The sequence below is a fragment of the Panthera tigris genome, chromosome B3 (genome assembly GCF_018350195.1).
Source record: "Panthera tigris isolate Pti1 chromosome B3, P.tigris_Pti1_mat1.1, whole genome shotgun sequence".
In the NCBI taxonomy this organism is placed as follows: Eukaryota; Metazoa; Chordata; class Mammalia; order Carnivora; family Felidae; genus Panthera; species Panthera tigris.
The window spans coordinates 119,316,889-119,337,581 of record NC_056665.1 but is presented as its reverse complement, the minus strand read 5'-3'; the positions used below and the strand labels follow the sequence as shown (position 1 = coordinate 119,337,581).

The window sequence follows — 20,693 nt, the reverse complement described above, 5'->3', positions numbered from 1 at the left end:
TGTGGACCTCCTGGGAATTTTCTGGGACATTCTCTTTCAGAAGTCTGAAAGTCCTCGAGAGGATAGGCCATCTAAGATTTAGAGCTGCTCACCTGCCTATGACCGTGAGTCATGGCAGACGCTTTGTAGGGTTTTGTTTGCACAGACTTGGTATGGTTTAAGACAACATTAAACCCTTCCCGCTGGATTAGAAGCCCCTCGAGGGCCACCACCTTGGTGGCCCCACCACTGAGCCCAGGGACTGGCACTGAGTAGGGCTGAATGCGCAAAGAACCCAAAGAAGATGCAGCTCCTTCTCTGCCCCGTCGTTAGCTTGAGTCCTGCTGCTTCACCGGCTGGCCCCCACGACAACCTGACCGGTGGCTAACACTCCCAGAGATGACATTACAAGGGAACAGATATGAGCCATCACAGGGATCCTCACCCACATCCACGCTGTTCCGATTATGAGACGTTTAGTCTGTACTGTCTCCCCTGGCCTTTTTTTTTTTTTTAATTTTTTTTTTAATGTTTCTTTATCTTTGAGACAGGGAGAGACAGCATGAACGGGGGAGGGTCAGAGAGAGAGGGAGACACAGAATCCGAAACAGGCTCCAGGCTCTGAGCTGTCAGCACAGAGCGTGATGCGGGGCTCGAACTCACGGACCGCGAGATCATGACCTGAGCCGAAGTCGGATGCTTAACCGACTGAGCCACCCAGGCGCCCCTCCCCTGGCCTTTTGACCCACAACAGAGACGGCGTGATTCCTGACAGAAACAGAACCGCTCCTTCACCCCGGGGTCCTCCGCATCAGTGTGAGCACCGAGCAGAGACTCCAGGCCTCTCGTCTCCCTGCCAGTTCTGGGATGTTGAGTGACAGCCTTCAGACCAGAACGGCTCTCTCCCTAGACTTGGCAGCCTCTGGACACGGTGTCATGAGGTTGAGGAGCTGGGGACGGGTCTTTGGGTTGCTGTTTTCCTCAACCTCCCCACACTCAGGTGCCCGGGGAAGTCCCTCAGTGACTACCTGGAAGGCAGGCTTTTTTTTTTTTTTTTTTTTCCTTTGGGGGAGTGCCTATAGAACGTTGTCATCGCACTGCCACCTTGAAGACACGCCTGGGGCATGAAGACCTTCTTCCCCAAGAAGCCCCAGGGCCCTGGTTCTAGGCTCCATATCCCTTCCCCTTTCACAGAATCTTCCAGTTTCCGGGGTGAATGCCTTCCCTGGGGGAAAGGATGGCCAGGATTCTCAGGCCAGGGAGATCTAATATTTATCTCGATTCTCCACCGCCAGCCCACACACACACCACACACGCCAGCATCGTCTTCCCCACCCTTTATGTTCCCAGAGCACTTTGCACCTTGATTCTGGTTTTTCAGATGCTCATTCATAATTATCTGTGATTGTCTATGAACGAGACTCACCTCCGCCTCCTAATATTAAGTGACACAGAGAAGGGGCCCGATGGTGGTGGATGCCCTCTTCTCTCCCATCCTCTCCCAGGATTCCCACTCAATGGAGAAGGAGGACCCTGAGGTTAGCTCCATCCCTTGGAGGGCAGAAGAATAATCTAGAAGACTTATCTCAATCTAGAAGAATAATCTAAAAGCCTCCTCTGGGAGGTTTTCCTGCTATCTATGGTGACCGTATCCTGGTGATCATGGTGAGGTCAGCTTGCAACTTGGTGGGGGGTGATCTGGCTTCCCTCTTTCCCCTTTCTGCAGGAAATGATCAGAGCTGAATTTGTTGAGCACATACGGTGTCCCAGGCCCTGTGCTACGTGACGGACTTCCACTTTCTCATTTAAACCACACAATCAGCCTTTGAGTTGGAGTTAGCAAGCTGAAAAGACTAGCCTAAGGTCACGTAGTGAGGGAGAAGCAGACTCTGTCCCCCGCACAACACCGCCTTCTTGGACAGCCTCAGCTGGTCCTCGTCCATCCCTCTCCCTTCTGGGGCTTGCCTGCTGAAAGAATTCACTCTCTCAAAGTTCACGTCCTCGCCTGAAACATGAGAGCCGCAATACTTCCCTCAAAGGTGCCTGTGAGATTCCCTTATATTCAGCATGTCAGGCACAGAGCCCGGTGCACAGGAGGTACCCCCACCTCTGCCCGCCATCATCCTGCAGGCCTCCCCGTTAGGGTGGGGGAGGAGAAGGGTGACCCGCCATCGCCATCGCCAACCACCCAGCTGTCGCAGAGGCGGGACAGCCCCGAGCTGTCGGCTCCCTGAGCTCCTGTTCCACATCACAGCCGATTAGTTACAAATAGCTTCCTCTCCTCCCGTATCACTTACACAACAGAGAGAAAGAGGCGATTGTTCCTGAGGAGGAAGGTCTCCCAGGCTCCTCTCACCAGGGCAACTGAGAGACGCATGGTGGGGGGAAGAAGAGGGGCAGGAGGAGAAGCAGGGCGTAGTCACAGGAGAGGAGGACATGGAGGGTCCCCGCAGTTGGGGAGGGACTGCTGGACATCCACCCTGGTGGACAGTGTGCAGGCAGGGGACCAAGGCTTAGCAAGGCTCCTGAGCTGGGAGGGCAGGCGAGGGAGGCAGCTCTGGCAGCCGCTCGTGAGCCCGATTCCTCGACATCAGCCTGCCCAGTGGCTCCAGTTGGGGAGGGGCTGCCCCCCTCGTTGGGTAGCCGCAGCACAGCAGGTGCCTGGCCTCTGGATTTCTCAAGAGCTTTGGACACCACCGGGATCTGAACAAATGCCCTCCCTCAAAGCAGCCGTGACTGGCCAGCCCTCCAGCCCCTCTGGTTTCAATAAAGCTCAATCTGGGACTCAGCGTCAGAGAGGCTGCTGAACACGAGGTGCTGGCTGTGGCCCCAGAGCCTCCCTTTGCCCTTGGTGGTCCTTGACTCTGCTGTCACCGCTAAGCTAGGTCCCTCTGTTAAAGGCGAAGGCCGAGCACGCACAGAGAACCCCTTTGTCATCCTCTTAGCGCAGCTGAGACCAGCTGGCATTTTCACAAAGGGCTTTACTAAATACTAAGGGAGAACAAAAGGGAAATAATTACAGAAAACACGAAAAACCCAGCCCTGGCTGCCAAGTGCCCAAAGTACAGGTTTCCGATCCTTTGGTGACGACGCGTCGCCCCAAAGGCCTGGGACGAGGCGGCGGGCACCTTGCCTGGCTTCCCTTGTTCGCAGCCCTCGTGGCGGGTGCCATCTTGTTTCCCACCCCTGGGAACCGCTGGATCACCCGTGGGCTCTGCTTTGGTCTCCTTTCCAACTTGACCCCACCCCAGGCCCCCCACTGGGTTCTGGTCTCTGGCCAGAAGCATGAGCCTTGTCCCCCGGGGGCTGGTGGGGCTGTGGTGACCAACCCAGGGCGTGATTACATAGTAATGGGAGGTTGTCCTCCCACACTTAACCCCTACAGAGAGGCCCACCCAAGTTGTATGGAGCATGGGGTCTCGGAGGGCTGCCTCTGAAGACTGAAGGACAATTGGGTAAGGAATGAGCAGACTTGGGACGTCTTCCCTGTAGGGAGAGGAGAGAGTGCTTGGAGGATTGATCCAACTCAACAAACATTACGTGTGCCAGGCACTGGACAAGGTGCTGGCAATCCAAGGGTGAACAGGTGTCTGCCTTCTCAGACCTAGAGTCTGAGGGAAGACGGACAAGCAGCTGGGCAGTGATGAGACTATGAGCCGGGTGCTATGATGGAGAGGCAATTCAAGGTGCTGGGGGGACCTGGATGAGGAGGGCCTCACCCAGTGGCCGGCAAGGCTATCAAGCCTGCCTGAAGAAGTTCATGGAGATGGGGCGCCTGGGTTGCTTAGTCAGTTAAGCATCTGACTCTTGGCTTCGGCTCGGGTCATGATCTCATGGTGCGTGAGTTCAAGCCCCACGCGGGGCTCCGTGCTGCTGATGCAGAGCCTGCTTGGGATTCTCTCTCCCTCTCTTTCTACCCCTCCCTCCCACTCTCTCTCTCTCTCTTAAAATAAATAAATAAACTTAAGAAGAAAAAGTGCATGGAGAGAAGGAAAGGGGCTCAGTGTTAAGGCTGAGGTGGGCCCACAGGAGACCCTAGCCCAGGGGGTAGGAGGAGAAGGCAGATGAAACTGACCAAGCAGCTTCCTGCTGGTGACCTTGGCTAGTTGGTGGCTACAGCTTGTCCGGCCTATAAAGTGGAAAGGCCCTTGGCCCAAGCTGCCGGCTGCTGCTGTCCCTGCCAGCCAGGAAAGGAGAGATTCTAGTCCTTGGAGATGCTACTTCTCACCCACCTATGCCACAGCCAGGTCTGGGGCTCAGGGACAAGGTCACAGGGAGTGTGCTTACCTCGTGCCACCTGAGACAGATGCTGAATTGTCATCAAGGGAGTAGGAAAAGTCACAGTTGGGAAATAGTTCAGAGGATCAACACAATGAAAAGGCTAGGCCAAAATGGGAAAATGAGTCAGGAAGCTGAAAGGCAGGAAATTGGGATGGGTCGAGGCAGGTGTTTTCAGGCTAAAACCATGACTAATGCAAGGTGTGGGAAGCCCGGTGTGCTGGGACGGCCTTGGGAGGAAGGGGCCTGCCTGGCAGCCTGGTGTGCAGGACTAGAACCCACAGCTTCTCAGGGTGACTATTGTCATGGCCCAGACCCTGTGTTTACCTATATTTGTCCGACTCCCTGCGACAGGGTCGGCTCCAGGCCTGGGTGAGGGCTGCTCCCTGCCACACATCGTCAACCTTGCAGAGTCTGTCAAGCACCCACTCTGCTCCAGCAAGGGGAAGCCTCCGAAAAACATTCAAGACACGGGCCCTACCTTCTAGGTAGGTAATCTGGTTGGCACAGAAAGCTTATGCCCGCTGGACAGAACTTGGAGAAAGACTTAGGCTGACCCTCACCTTGCTGCTTAGTAGCTAAATGACTATGGGGAAATCACTTCGGCTCCCCGCCTCTCCATCTTCCCATATTCTAAATGGGAATCACGAAAATGAGCTCCCAGTGTTATGGTGGCATTCAGCCGAGCTGAAGTGGCTCAAGCGCCAGGCACAGCGCTTGGCCCATAGTAAGTGCTCACTGAACACCATTTCTTTCCCGGCGACGACGCGTGATTGCGGTGATAACCAGTCCCCTGTGGAGTTTCGAGCATTGGTTCTGCCGGTGGATCTACTCAAAAGGCCTTGATGACAGCTGGGGCCCGATCGCCTGGATGGTGATGGGGAGAATACAGGGCACAGGAGGCGGAGGAAGGAGTGCGCACGCATTCACTCGGACAAGCCAGTCCCTCCATCGTCCTGCTCCTCTGCAATTGGCAGAAGCAGAAAATTCTTTATTTTCTATCTGTCTCATGTCCGTGATGGCAAAGACCCTGCCCTGTAACAGGAGTGTTTTTGTATCTCTAATAAGAATCCAAAGTTGAATCAGAAGTCAGGCTGTTAGTCCTGACTTGCGACAGGAGCATTATTCCCACTTGGGACGGAGGAGGCAGTGGTGGTGGTGGTGGGGGGGGGCTCTGAGAAGTACCGGAAGTCACTTTAGGTTATGCGGCTGGTAAGGACTGGGGCCATGATCCAGGGGAGCAGAGCCACCAGCACGCCCGCCTGGACTGGATGTGAGCAAGAGTGAGCTCCTGTCTAACCCATGAAAATGTTGGGTCTCGCTGCTTTCGGCCCCCAGCCTACCGTAGCTAATTCATCTCACAACCCAAGAAGCCAGGTTTAGAAGGGTGCGGTCCCCAGTTTAGTGACAAAAACAAAAAACAAAAAACAAAACACAGGCACACTTGTGGAAACCACAGACATGGTCCAGGCATTCCGTTCGCTCAAGAGTGTAGAAGGAGGGTACAGCATCCCCAGCTGTCTGTACCTGTCCCTCATGAACCGAAGCCTTGAGGGAACCCCTGCGCCACACCCCCAGCACCTGGGCCAGTGCCTAAAGTATAGTAGGACTGAAGCAATATGGGTCAAATTAAAGAATGAATACAAACACATGCACATAAATAACATATGCATCCCTATACACACATTTACAGGCAAATATGCCCAATGCATAAGTGCTGAAAACATTCAGTTATAGACAGCCATATACAATACAGATATTTAAATATACACACTCATGCACAGCACATGCTTGTGCCCACGTACACAAATCCAAATCCAAAATAAGAAACACACATAAACACATGTGCTATGCCCACACAGACATTATGGACAAACATATATGATCCAGGCATGCACGGATCTGCTCACCCCCATACACATGCACAGCAATGCCCAGACACCCTCCACCATGACCCTGGGCCCAGGAAGGAGTCTGTCAGCTCCATGAGTCCTACCTAACATGCTGGAGCTCGTCAGAAAGTTCCTTGCAGCCCCCGCTTAGCTGGCGGACGACTGGCCCCTGGCTCTTGGACCTCCGGGCTTGGCCAGGCAGGGAGGCAATATCTCCGGCAGCCCCGCGTGGGTGGGCAGGCAGGCAATGGACACAGAGGTCACTGGGGTGAGAGCTGGGGCTGCCCTGGCCTCTCTGCTCTTGGCTGGAATGTGAGCAGTAAGGGGCTGCCCCCCAGGCCTCTCCCCTCCCACAGTGCCCACCAGCCCCAGGCCCAGGCCAATCCCTGAATCCTGTCGGGTTCTTGCAGCCAGGGAGCTGTGCATGGAGAGTGGTGGGGTGATGAACGCTCAAGGACCATGGCAGGGTGCACACAAATGCACAGAGATGCACAGTCATACACAGAAGCCGGTCTGGATATTTATCCACACGCAAAGACACAGGCAGGCATACAAATTCCCAATCCTACTGAAAGGCACATTCAGACGCTTCCAAACACACCTGGAGACACAGAAGAGACACGTACACACACGTAATCACTCAAGCATGCAGAGATATGAGAGACCAGACCCACACACAAGCCGCACTCGGACATACATACGGCAGACATAGGCACGCAGACCACATGGACCCAAAGCACATGTGGATCTCCACAGTCACGCACCAGTGCCCACGCGTGCACACACAGACGCACACAGATCCCTAGAGGCAGACCCCTGCTGAGTCGGAGATTTCCGTCTCCTGGGATCCGGAGGAAATGCTGCACTAGGCCACTCTCAAACCACATGTAGCGGCCTGAGAAAACTGCCTTCCCACAGGAGGAAACAGTGCTGAACCCTCAGCCAGGTGCCCGCAGCTGGGCTGCCCTACTGTCTGAGTGCCTGACCAGGAGGATGGTGCCTGGGGTGCAGACACAGTTCTGGAGTCACGTGGCTTGCATTTTGTTTCCGTCAATTCCTCAAAAACACACGCGCGCACACTTTTCAAGAGCGCATGTACATGCGCGACGTATACCGGCAGGGGCACTCTGGGAACCTCAGTTTCTTCATCTACAAAATGAGGTTAACAAGCCTTTCGCCCCCGGGGATTGTGGGGACGGCATAGGTGGCACTGTAAAAGGCCAGACCAAACTGCTGCCTTCCTAGGGGTCTGGAGTTGCAGTCTCTTCCGGGGCCGCGACAGTCAGGAGCCTCCCTGGCGAATGTTGCACTCCACTACCTGGATGCCCGCACCCACGCCAGCCCAGAGGAGCGGGAGCGCAGCCGCCGACCCCTCTCGGGGTCGGCCCTGGGTGCCGCCTGAGTCGCGGGCGTCCCGCGGGAAGCTGCGGGCTGGGCGGCGGCGGGGCGGGAGCGGCCGCCGCGGGGGCGCCCCTTCCGCGCACTGCGGGCCGGGCGCTCCCGGGTCCGCGCGGCCGCAGCGGCAGCCACCCGAGGGGGCCGCTCCCAGGCCTCGTCGACGGTGGGCGGGGCTGGCCTGTGGCCCCGCCCCTCTCACGGCCCTTGAAACCCAGTCGCCAACAGGCTGCAGTCCCAGAAGGGAGCTGCTGTCTGAGGAGGAGGCTGCCTCTCCACTGGCCTCCACGAGAGGCCCTGGGGTCGCGCTGGGCGCCCGAAGGGACCTCCCCAGGGACCCGCCTGCCCCACACCGCCCCGCCCCGCCCGGCGCTCCGCATCAGGTGCCCCAGCCCCAGCCCTACCTGCGGACTTCAGGCTCCCGGGGCTTCCAGAGGATGCTCGGGCCACCTGCGGTGACCTCGGAGCAGCAGTGAGGTCCTCTCCTCCTGTGCCAGGGGCTCCCCCAGGGGGCCGAGCATGGTGGTTTTCCCTTGGAACCTCCTGGCTTGGGACGTCTGAGAAGATGCCTGCCATGAGGCTGTTCACTTGCTTCCTGCAGCTCCTGGCTGGGCTGGCACTGCCCGCTGTGCCCCCCCAGGTAAGACCTATCCCAGCCCCGGCCTGGCCCCCCCCCCTTATCTTCCCAGCCGCCAGCACTGGGGGCAGGGGCTCTGAAATCACAGACCCACTCCTGGGAGCGGCACCTCCATGGATGTCCACACACTCCCCAGGAGCCAGGCTGGACCACATCTTCTGGGAGAAGACCTCAGGCTGGGCTATCCCAGACTCAAGCTCCGGGGTCTGTCTTGGCGGGGGCAGGGAAGCCACAGGGAAGGGAGGGAGGTTTCCTGTCTGGCCCCTGGAGCCCTGGTGGCTTTGCTAAAAGCATCTCTCCACTAATCCCAGGCGGGTCCCTGGCCTTGTGGTCAGGGTCGAGGCCCCATGACCAGGCAGGCGCCCCCAGGACCTCTGACCTGGCCTGGTGGAGGGGAAGCCAGCGGAACAGGCCATTGGTGGGGAGGCTGGACCCTGCCCCCACCAGGGTTCTGGGTGAGCCCAGGGCTCCTGGGTGGGCTGAGGGTGAGACAAGAGGTCCTGCTGTGCCCTCTTTCCCGGGTGGGCAGTCAGAGTTCCTGAGTGCAGGGCCTGGGGAAGCGAACAGGGCCCTTTTCCCAGGAGCTGGGTGAGTCTGGCTGGGAGCCAGCTTGGGCAGTGAAATCCTGACAAAGCCAATGAGATCCCTTCCCACTGCACTGTCCTGCTGCCCCAGGAGTCCCCAGCCCCAACCCAGGAGTGGGTGGGCTGGGCAGTCCTGCAGGGGCGGAAGAACCCCACTACCGGCCACTGCCTGCCTGCTGCAGGGCTGGCCAGAGGTGTAACGTTACCGGCAGCACCAGCTCATGGCGCCACCCGCTCCAGCCCCTCGGCTCCCACCAGCTGATCACCTCCTCCCGCCCCCCACCCCCACCCCGGGGTTTTGGCACCCAGCCAAGGCGGGCTGCACAGGGCCCAGCAGTGCTGGCCTGGGGCTGGGGAGAAGGGAGACCCCTAAGGGTTGCAGGATCTTTGAGACATAGAAGGCAAGGGTCTGCAAAAGCCTGTAGCCTTCCACCCTATCCAAATGAGGAAACTGAGGCCAGAGAAAAGGGTGGGATCCACGCAGGGTCCAGTGAGATCTTAGTTGCACTGGGAAAGAGGCGGCTCTGAGACAGGGCAGAGCGTGTGCAGCGGGTGGCAAGGAGCTCAGAGGGGCCTCTATGCTCTTGTCAATTCGGCCCCAGAGCACAGAAGCCCAAGGTGGACCCCTCATCTCTGCCCTTTTCTGTCCACAGCAGTGGGCCTTGTCTGCTGGGAATGGCTCATCAGAGGTGGAAGGTAAGCACGCTGGGCTGGGGGTGCACGTGCTCACCAAGCCCGCCCCTCCCAGTCCTCTGCAGAGGATACTAAGGCGCTGGCATGAAGGATGGGTACAGGCTGGTATGAAGTTGGGGAGAGTCTGCAAGCTGGCTGACATCCTAGCTGACAAAGTGGGCAGGGCTTGAGAGATCCTCCTCTTGTGACCCAGGAGCCCAGGGAGGTGTATTCCTGGGCCAGGGTCACCCAGCACGCAGACAGTGAGGCTGGGGCCAGTATATCCAGGGTTTGTTCAGTTGGCTCGGAGCCCCTTCCCAATATAATGTAAGGAGGCAGATGGGGTCTTGGAGGGCAGTGTAGGCGGTGAGTGCCAGGAGCCATACTAGGGATCCAGGAGCTGGTTGCCGTGGGCAAGCCATCAAGAAGATTAGGGAGGGGTGAGGGGACCTTCCCAGAAGCCCAGCCCTGGCGGAGCTGCAGGGATCTGACCAGGCCTTTCCATTGATTACAAACAGACAGAACATGAGTCGTGCCCTCCCTGGCCCCTCCGCTCCTCACCCCCGGGGTTGCATCAAGAGGGAATGTTCAAAGGGTGTGTCTTTTGCCAAAGGGACATACGTGCAGAAAGCAGGAGGCCCGTGCCAGGCCCCCTGTCTCGCTCCTCCCTCCCAGCCTCTCTGAGACGTGCAGCAAAGCCACACATCGCTACTGAGGCTTCCCCTCGTGCTGTGGGAGAGGGAGCGTGTAGGGACGTGCACACGCACACTCGTGGTAGCCTCTGAGAGCTGGGAACACCCTCCCCCTGGGCCCTGTCTGCCTGGTGGCCAGCCTCTCCTGGGCACTGAAAAGGTGGGGGGAGGTAGCAGCCCTTAACTTCACTGACACTCTCCCTGTCACCCCGCTGTGCCCGCTGGCTCTGGCACAATATTATTATTCTCTTGGGACTTGGGGAGGGACCCATCAGCCGTCTCCACCCCATGACCTTTTTGATGCTTTTAGTGTATTTCGGCAACAGGTACCAAAGAAGTCTGAATTTCCTTTTCCTCGTCTGTAAAATAGGAACATTAGATTACATGATATCCGACGTTCTTTTTCCCAGACTGTGGGATTCTCTGACTCCCACGGAGGAGACACAGGAGTACACATCTCCCGTGGCCAGGGGTGAGGAGGCTTAGAAGTGTCAGTTCATTAGGGCCACTGCCCTGTCATCCTATCAGCCTAATCAGCCAGGGAGCGTGGACTGTGGCCAGGTGAAACACCATGAGTTTTGGACCCCAGTTACCACAATCTGAAAATGCCATCCTCTCCTGCTAACATCAGACAAGAGACAGAAGGGTCCGTACTTTGCAACCGTAGACGTTGATTTTTGCTACTACTATTCATGGCACTCGTGTTGGGCAGTCCCTCTAATTCTGCGCTGGCCACGGGCTGTGAACTGGGAAGGCATTCATTTTCTCCCCATTTTATAGATGGAGAACCTGAGGCTCAGAGAGGTCCTTGGGGCCACCTAAAGCCTCAGACACGCCCCCGTAGATGTGGCAAAGTCGGGGTGCGTAGCATCGGCCTTCCCCGTGGCTCATGACCGTGCAGGCATGAGCAGCGTGTCCCTTTTCGGCAGGCTGGCTGTGTGCCCCGCCAGTGCCAGGGAGAGGACACCTGCCGAACTCAGGCTGGTGGCTGGCGGCTCAGCCCAGCTCTGCGGCCCCTCCCCAGGAGCTTGCTGTCAGGATTAAACACTTCCCTTCCTGTGTCTCCTCCATCCCAGGTCATAGGCAGGTGGAACCAGATTGGAGGCTTGCCGCCAGGGCTGGCAAGAGATCGCCGAGAGCCCAGTTGCGGCCCTGGCCGCAGCCTCATGGAACCGCCCAGCCCTGGCCAGGTGACTGACCGAGCCACAGCCTCGAGTTCCTCTCACCCCCACCCCGCCTCCGGAGCAGGTCAGGGGGCCAGAGGAAGTGCTCGCAGGAGCAGCTGAGCAGAGCTCTTTCCTGAGGGGCTCAGCCCACATCTGGGAGCGGTCACCACACACCTGGAGCCAGCCCCTTGCCCACCCCCCTCACATAGCCCCCTCTGTTTCTCCCACGTGCCCAGACAGTGGCCTCCAGGGACGAATTGCCCTTTTTCCTGGTGCCTGCCAGGTAAACCAGACAAAGCCCGCCTCCTTCTTAGCCACCGCCCCCCCCCCCCCCCCGCCCCTTCCCTTACACAGTCTGGTCATGTGGCCCATGGAGCCTGGGTCCTGATGACGTAGTCTGCATGGTGGGGTGTGGGGGCGAGGAAAGGAAATCCCTTCTGCCGCCAAGGCCCAGGCAGCTCTGCTTAACCTGGCCGTGGCCCTGGCCGCCCGGCGGGGTGGGAGCCTGTTCGTAGAACGGTAGGGGCTGAGGTGCCCCTTCTCTGCTGCTGTCCCCCTCCCTGATGGCCGGTGCCAGAGCAGGAGACTGAGCTGTCTGTGGCGCTTTGGCAGCCGGCTGTCCCTCTGCTGTTATTTATGTTGTCCACGGCAGAGGTGAAACATTCAGAGTTACATAGTGCTCATGGATTTTAGACTAAACATGTGCTCATGGAGTTACAATAGGGAGGTGCTCCTCTGACCTTGCACTGCAAAGGCTGGCGCTTACAGGGAGAGGGGCTTGTGTCCCACTTGTGTCCAGGGAGAGTATTCCCGTGGCTGGAGGGGTAGGATCAGGGCAGGCATCTGGTCCCCCTCCTATCCCCGGGCCCAGCCCCTAGTGCTCCCTAAGCAGACAGGGCAGAATGCAGCAGCAGACGCCCAGATAAGCACGGTTTATTGCCTCTGTGGCCGCCTTGGCCAGCTCCACGTGGATACACTGCCTCGGGTATTTTCCACCAGCTTGCAGCCTTTCCCGAGGGCCCCTGCTAGGGCTGAAGTTTATTTTTCCTCTGAGATTACCCTGAGACTCACGGCCTTCCAGGCTCAGTGGAATGGACTTCGGCCCCTTCTACCTCCTAGGAAAGGCCATGGAAGGAAGTGAGGGGCTGCTAGGAGCGGCCGTTGCTCTAGGGCAGAGGCTGCAGGGTCCCCCAGGTGATCCAGCTTCCCTGTCCTTCCCCATCAGCTGAGGACAACCATCAGGTATAGGGCAGGATGACCCAGAGTTAGAGATGTTTCTCTGCCCACAGTCTCAAGGCTGGGCTGGGTTGCAAGCACAGAATCCCAAACCATGTGTCAGAGCCGAGAGAGACCTTAGCAACCATCTATTCCCAGCCTTCTCGTTTTTCCCCAGCTGAGGAAACTGATATACCCAGAAAGTTTACGTGACCTCCCCCAGGTCACACAGCCAGTATAGGACCAGGACTAGAAGCCAGGTCTCCTAACTCTGGCTACTCACTTTCTGGGAGCCTCTGTTTGGGACCAGGCCCCAGGCCTTCGCCTGAAGGAGCATCTTTTGAGAGATTCCAGATGAGCTGACAAAAGATCCTGGTCACAACCACTAGGATGTGGTGGGGGTCAGGGATGTCCCTGATAATCCTCAGTGAACTGTCATCTAATCAATCAATAATTACCTAGCCTATTTTTACTGGGTGCTTGGGTCCCTGTCCTCATGGAGCCTCGACTTGGTTGTAAAGGAGATAAGAGCCACTAGTGGCCAAGATAAGGTAAAACCTCGGGGCCAAATTATGCTCAAAGGAGGAACATCTGTTCATACTGGGAAAGTTGGAGAAGGCTCCGGAGAGGAGGTGGGATAGTGGGCTTTATTTGGTTAGGAACAGGAAGGGGACAAAGAGCACATCCCAAAGGTGGGAATAATGGTGATACAGCCGAGCTTGATGTGAGGGCTGGTCCCACTGAAATGGAGAGTGATGTGGACAGCGCACGTTGCTGGCCGTGGCCTTGGCTGCCGAGTAGAGGAGCTGGCTCAGAGAGGGGCAGAAAATAAGGACTAAGGGGAGGCTAACCCTCCCTGTGGGACTCTACAAGCCAGTCATGCAGAACTGACTGTTCTCTGCAAATTCCCCAAGATCAAGGAAGCAGTCGATCAGGCCTGAGAAAGGCCCCGAGGGCCTGAGGAGCCCCCAAGACACACGCTCCTCAAAGTTCCAAGGGCGCCACGGCAGATGTGGGTGCCTGCGTTGAGAACAGAGCAGAGGGGCCAGACCCTGAGAAACTCCATTCCACTGTGGTTTCTGTCCAGCTAGGGGTCCAGCAGTCCTCCCAGAGGCATCATGTCAGGAGTTCAGAGCACAGAGCTCATACAGGCTGGGGGCTTCCTGGAGGAGGGAGTGCGGGCTGAACCTGGAAGGCCCTGCGGGGCTTGGGGAGCTGGCACTGGGCCTTTGAGGGGCAGGCTCCTCCTGACTTGACCCAGCTGTCTGTGCCTCCTTGTAGTGGTGCCCTTCCAGGAAGTGTGGGGCCGCAGCTACTGCCGGGCGCTAGAGAGGCTGGTGGACATCGTGTCGGAGTACCCCAGTGAGGTGCAGCACATGTTCAGCCCCTCCTGCATCTCCCTGCTGCGCTGCACCGGCTGCTGTGGTGATGAGAACCTGCACTGCGTGCCCGTAGAGACGGTCAATGTCACCATGCAGGTAGGGAGGGGAGGAGAGCAGGCCAAGGTCCCGGGACCGGAACTGACTCCGAGGCCCCGGCACTCCCCACCCCAGCACAGTGCTCCCCCCTTCCCGAGCCCCGTCCCAGCTTGGAGCCCACTCCAAGGGCTCTAGCCTGGTCCTACCCCATGACCCAAGGACGTCTGGTGGAGCTTGGAAAGGAAACCTGTTCAGATGCAAGCAGTCCTCGTGTATACCAGGGGCATTCGGTGCCCTGAGCTTTGCGTGTGTGCTCATGGGCACGCGTACACACACACACACACACACACACACACACACACACACACACCCCTTGTTTATTAAGCACTTGCTAGTAAGGCCAAGCCCTGTGCTAGGTGCTCCTAAATGTTACTTCTGTTACCTCAACACGCGATCCTTCAAGGCAAGTGTTATTTACATTTCACAGATGAAGGGCTTGAGGTTCAGAGCTGGCATTTCACCGGCTCAGCAGGTAGAAGAACCAAGACTGTACGTAGGTCGCTCCGACTCCACAGCAGAGTCTCTCTTCCTACACTATTGCCATGCTGGTGGCCCCGGGGAAGGAGGGACAGGGGCCTCCCTCAGATCCACATGCAGGTGGGAGGGCTGTTTGCCCCCGACTCAAAGCACAATGAGAGTATGCGATCCCAAGGCTGGTGGCAAACAAGGAGTCAGGTCCCGCTCCCGGGGAGGGGGTGGAGAGACTATTGGAAACCCAGGGGCCATCCTCCAATCCCGGCCTCAAACCTTTCTCTCCTGGAAGCTCCTGAAGATCCACTCTGAGGACCGGCCCTCCTACGTGGAGCTGACATTCTCTCAGCACGTCCGTTGCGAGTGCAGGTAGGTCCTCGGGGAGCGGCAGGGACAGGCCCTTCTCATTTGGGAGCCTCAGCCCAGTGGCTGCCCATCCCTCCGCGCTGTCTTCCTGGCTGAGGGAGACGAAGGAAATAAGGGACCAGTGGCAGCTGCCTTCTATGCTCTGCATCAGCCAGTTTTGCCCGGGGAAGTGGTCCCATCAGCTGGAACACAGTTGCCTGAGAAGCCACAGGGGCAGAGGAAGCCAGGGTCCGTCCCAGACTTGGAGGGGCTGGGGGTGCGCTCTCCCCCTCCCTGAGGTGGGAGGGGGCCGCCACAGCCCTGGAAGAGGTGCCTGGGGCTAAGACATTGCTAGCCTGGACTTAGTCCTAGGCCAGGCTGGCGCCCAGGGAAGGGGCGACTGGACTGAGGGGCACAGAGAGGGATACGCTCTGGCAGGAGAAAAGTGGCAGAAAGAAGGAGTCAGTGGCTTTCTTTAAAGCCAACCTCCGCCTGGCAGAGCCTCTAACCAGCAGTCTTGCTGCCTTTGCCCAGAGCACCCTGAACATTAGTTACCAGGAGCAGCAGGCCTGGCACTTTAACCAGGCTCAGGGAGGAGAGAAATGGGCTGGAACCCATTCTCCTGGTGCCCTGGGCCATACATAGATGGAGGCACCAGACTAGAGGTCCCGAGCCCTGACCTGAGGCCAGAAGACAGGGGGAGAGGCACCATTTATTGTGTGCACCTCTTTTGTGCCCCACACTAGGCACTTGAATGTTTTCTCATTCATTCAACAAACATTTACTGAGTGCCTGCTGTATGCCAGGCACTGCCCTAGATGCTTGGGATACAGTGGTGAGCAAGACAGACAAGGTCCCTCCTCTCATAACAACCCTAGGAGGCAGGTACTATTGTCATCCCCATTTTACAAATGAGGTAAACTGAGGCTAGTCAGGGAACCCCAGCCTATATAATCCCTAAGCCTTCCATTTCTCATGCTGCCTCTCATGGCCATAACCACATTCTTCAGGAGCCTCACTGCTGCCCTGGGCTGGGCCCTGCCTCCTGTCCAGGACTCGGGCCACCCCTTTTGGACCAGAGCCCAGGCTCTAGGCCCTCTTCACTCTACCTCTATTGGAGGCCCTGCTTCAATCCATTTCCTCCTTTCCGTCCTGGCCAGGGCTTAGTCATGTAACAATAGCTCAGTAATGAACCCTCCTGGGCACAGTGCCAGATGGTGACATTTCACCTTCTACGTCACCTCTGCCCTCACAGCCAATCTTTTGGGGCAGGCAGACCGAGGAGACGAAGGCTCACAGACCGTCTCTGACTGGCCCAAGATGGCAGAGACATGACCAGGCAGTCCCTGGTACCAAGATGCCCTGGTACCCTGCACTGGCTCCTAAGGATGACAGCCAGCCTGGGGCAGCATTGCCCCGGCCCCAAAGCCGACTGTTACCATACTGCCCACGCCCCCACCCCTGTTCCCAGGAAAGACGGAGGCCCTGTTCCCTTCCAATGGGTTGGGCAACAGGGACACCTTTCTTCTCACTTCTGGGCGAACAGCCACAGCCCTGGAGGCAGAACTAGGACATGCCTGGTGACTGTGGGGCTCGTGCTCACCTCCCTTCGCGTCACCCCCTCACGCACTCCCCCTGCTGTCGCCCGCAGTGTCATACATCCCCAGGGTGGGGGTGGCCGTTGTGCCCCAACAGGCATCCTGAGCTGGTGGCAACCATCCTCCAGTCCATGGCTTTGCCCCTCATTCGCTGTCCTTGCAGAAACTCCCAGCATGCACTCTGGGAGGAAGGGCAGGTACCAGGGAAGGAACTGAACAGAGAAAATCAGCAGAGAACAAACCCGCAAGTCCACAGACTTGATGCCAAGAGGCTGAGGAGTGCACAAGGCTGTGGGAAGGGGCCCCAAGAGGAGGTTCCTAATTCTAGCGGTGGGGTCACAAGAGCTTTGAGTGGAAGCTGAAGTCCAGAGACCTCTGGCCGTCCCTCCCTTACTGGCTCCATTCTGCCCCCTGGTGGTCTCAACACTAACTGCAGGACCAGGGCTGGATGTCCGAGAGGTGCCTGGGTGGCGGGGAGCCCCCTACTTACTGGCTTCCTGATTGTCCCCTGGTCTCTCTGTCTGTTTTCCCAGGCCTCTGCGGGAGAAGATGAAGCCAGAAAGGTAAGTGGCCTGGCTGGGGCTCCAGGCTATTCTCGGGCCTGCCAACCTCTGTCCTAGCATGGGGGCCCCCAGCCACTTTGTCTTGACGCTTTTGGCTTATTGCAGGAGGAGACCCAAGGGCAGGGGGAAGAGGAAGAGAGAGAAGCAGAGACCCAGAGACTGCCACCTGTGAGTGCGCGGAGGGGGGGACCAGGGATGGCAAGGAGTCTGGGCCAGAGGGGGCCCCTGCCCTGCCAGCAGGGATCAGTGGTCGGGAAGGGGAAAGGCAAGGCCAGGGCAGTCTTGGGGCAGAACAGGCAAGTGTCTCCTAGGGAATCTAGGGCCCAGGAAGCATCAGGGGAACTTGGTTCTTCATCAGGCTTAGCCCTGAGTCTCTTCATGGCCTTTAGCGAGTCACGTGACCTCTCTGACCCTCATTTTCCTCTGTGTGTAGAAGGAGGGGAACATTCAGTCATTCTACACACATCTCCCAAGCACTTACTGTGTGCCAGGTACCTCCATGAACAAACCAACATGATTCTTGCTCCTATAGTGCTTCCATTCTAGTGAAAAATATTCTCACAACTGAAAACACATCTGGGGCTACTTCCTAGTGGCCCTGTGAAGACAGGGGTGCTGGGGATGCCGGTCTCCTGAATGTGTGCAGCCCTCGCTTTCCCCTTGGGCCCAGGCATGGACTTGGGGAAAGAGCCGGCAGTGTGGTCCATGTGCACCGCCCCCGCCCCCAGCCCCTGCCCGGCAGCCCCACATAGAAAGTGTCCCGTTCCTCCATCTGCCAGGACAGTGGTCCTCAAACATCTCATTTGGGAATCTCCTGAGAGAATTTCAAAAGCCCACGTGCTCCCTCGCTTCTTTTTAAGTTGACATTGAACTTGAAAAATCAGAAGTTCATCAAAAGTATAAATAGGTACATAGGATATCGTTTCTGGCATGGTATAAATATTAATGTTTTAATAAAGTCATTATAGAAATCTTTGGGTACACCCTATAGAATCAGCCACCCTAAGAGTTCCCATCACGCGCTTCAAAACAAATGTGAACGCTTTGCTTTAATAGCTGCATGTTTACGTTGCTTCTTTTTAACTTGAACCTGTGTTTCCATTCTGCTTCCCCCATAGAATTTCAGCCCAATTTTTTTGTTGTTGTTTTTTTGTTTTTTTAACGTTAATTTATTTTTGAGAGAGAGAGAGAAAGACAGAGTGTGAGCAGGGGAGGGGCAGAGAGAGAGGGAGACACAGAATCCGAAGCAGGCTCCAGGCTCTGAGCTGTCAGCACAGAGCCCGACGCGGGGCTTGAACTCCCGGAGTGTGAGATCATGACCTGAGCCGAAGTCGGACGCTTAACCGACCGAGCCACCCAGGCGCCCCTAATTTAATATTTTTTTTAATGTTCAAAAGTCCATTATGTGTCCCCTTGTCACATTTATCTGCCATAACAATGGTGTATAAATTTGAATTGTTTTCATTTTCCTGTGAACAGAAAACTCTAGACTAAGTCCTTTCCTGGAATAAGTTATCACGGTAATTATTAGTAGTACCAGTTGATCAAAACAGCACAGATATGTCATATTTTAATAAATGTTAAACATAAAAGTATAATCAATCTTACAGGGAATGCATCTCAATGAGATGATGGTGGCTACCTCTTTTTAATTAGTTAATGAATCCACTAACGAATGTTACCTCCTGCCAGACTGAGACAGGATTCAGCATTAATTCCATTTTCATTTTTTAATAGAGGGAGAGGTTGAGAAACCATGCTCCCAGAAAGAAGTAAATGGGACTAGATGTCATACAATCATTTGAACTCCTTCCAAGTTATTTGCCAAAAGCCTCAAGGTGATCTGCTAACAAAAATTACTTCTCTTGGCTTATGAGCTGACAGTTCGGTTAAATTGTTCAATTTTGTTGAAAGCGAAGACTTGGAAACCACTTGACTTGCGAAAGCCTTGGTTACCTGGTCATTGGCCATATCTCCTTTTTCAGCACCTACATGGATATCTCAGGTTGTTCTTTTGGTCACTGTCCCCACCCCACTAGTTTTACCCTGGGGCAAAGTACTGAGCTGGATTTGGAAAGGACAAGATGCTTCTTTCCTTCCTAAAGGGAGAGGGGCAGTTGTGACCAAGGTGGTGGGGAAACAGACCTCAGGCAATTTCTCATGCAGTTTTCAGGCAGAGGACGTGTGGAGGCTGAAAACCGATTCTCTTAACACCATCAATACTCACATACCCCTTGGACAATCTTCATGCACATCTAGGGTTGCCCGTACCCCTGTTAGAAGACTGTGGTCCTCGAGTAACCGGAGGCATTATTGCATGAAGCCAGCCTGGGTTCAAAGTTGGCTCTGTCACTGACTAGCTGTGTGACCTCGGGCAAGTTTCTTAACCTTTCTGGGCCTTAGTTGTTTTTTGTTTTTGTTTTGTCTTCTAAAGGGTCATGGTAGCAGGGCCTTCCTCATGGGATGTTGTTAAAGGGCAATGAAAGAGGGCTTAGCACAGGGCTGGGCACGTGGGTAAGTGCTTGGTGAAGGGTAACTCCTAGCGTCTTGGCCTCGGTGCAAGCAGAGACCCAGGAGTGCTGCAATCTCCCTGTGCTCCCTGTCCAAGCTTTCCCTCCAGGCCTGTCCCCCCTCCCATAGGAGGGACCCTGCCCTCACAGGGTGCTGATACCCCCTTTCTGTGTTTGGTCTCTGGCAGGTGCGGCAATACTGTTCCCCGGAGGTAACCAGCCCCTCAGAAGAGAGACAACCCCCACCCGGCTCCTGTATTTATTACCGTCACACTCTCAGTTACCTCCCTGCTGACACCTGCCCTCTATTTATTAGCCAATTGTATCCCTGCTGAATGATTTGCTTCCTCCAGGATGAGGGGCAGGGAGGGACAGGACCCTCAGGAATTCAGTGCCTTAAACAGAACGTGAGAGAAAGAAAGAAGGCAGCCACGGACCCATGTGTGTTTCAGCTGCGGGAGAAGCGCGCAGACGCGGCTTTGTGAGGGGCACGCCAGGGCCCGGTGGGCTTCCCCGGGGCAGGAGACAGAATGGGACCTGCCTCCTGTTCCGACCCTGGACCGCGTGGACCAACAGCGCTGGCTTTGGGAGCCCCTCGCCCCCGCAGGAGCGGAGGAGACTGTTCTGTCGCCCGGGCCCAGGCTGGAGGGGAAGTCACGCCGGGGATGGAGGGGTCCTTCTGCGTCCTCCTCCTCCTCCTCTGGGCAGCAGCTCTGCACCCTGGAGATCCGCCGAGTTCAGCCCCAGAGAACGATGCTTGCCTGGGGGCCTTTGCCACTCCTCGCGCCCTAGTCTGTCCTGACGTCTTGCACTGCTTCGTGCTGGGACATTGTTCTTTACGGTCAAGGCATCACCACCTGCCCCTCTCAGGGACACAAGCAAAGAGGCGGCCCTAGGCCGGACGTGGAGCAAGCCGCCCCTCAGTGGCTGTCCGGCTGCCAAGCCAGATTCTCTTGAATAAAGTATTCTAGTCTGGAGACAGCTTTCCCAGGGGAGTGTGTCTGCCGCAGCAGTGGGCCTCAACGGCAAAAACGTGGAAGCAGGACAGGAAGAGGGAGGCTGCGCTCAGGGCAGCCCTGGGGCCAGCTCCGGCCTCTCCTGCCGCACCCTGGAGTGTCTTCTCCCCCACTGCTTCAGGCAAAACCCTGGGGTCCACTCCTCCCGTCGCGTCGGGTTCCCAAGATGTAATCTTGGCCTCAAAGTTGGGGGCCCTGGCCC

At 56.7% G+C, this 20,693-nt stretch overlaps 1 protein-coding gene across 2 annotated transcripts; it reads left to right on the top strand.

The window, feature by feature from the left end:
- The first annotated feature begins 7,800 nt into the window (after positions 1-7,800).
- PGF (placental growth factor) lies at positions 7,801-20,439 on the top strand. 2 transcript variants are annotated; one of them, XM_042987776.1, is made up of 7 exons: positions 7,801-8,184; positions 9,419-9,461; positions 13,792-13,988; positions 14,752-14,828; positions 16,936-16,965; positions 17,071-17,133; positions 19,664-20,439. In XM_042987776.1, the coding sequence occupies exons 1-7, from the start codon at positions 8,110-8,112 to the stop codon at positions 19,689-19,691; spliced, it is 513 nt and encodes a 170-aa protein (XP_042843710.1). In that variant the 5' UTR covers positions 7,801-8,109; the 3' UTR covers positions 19,692-20,439. The 2 variants fall into 2 exon arrangements, with proteins under 2 accessions (XP_042843710.1, XP_042843711.1); XM_042987777.1 differs by lacking the exon at positions 17,071-17,133.
- Positions 20,440-20,693: the final 254 nt, after the last annotated feature.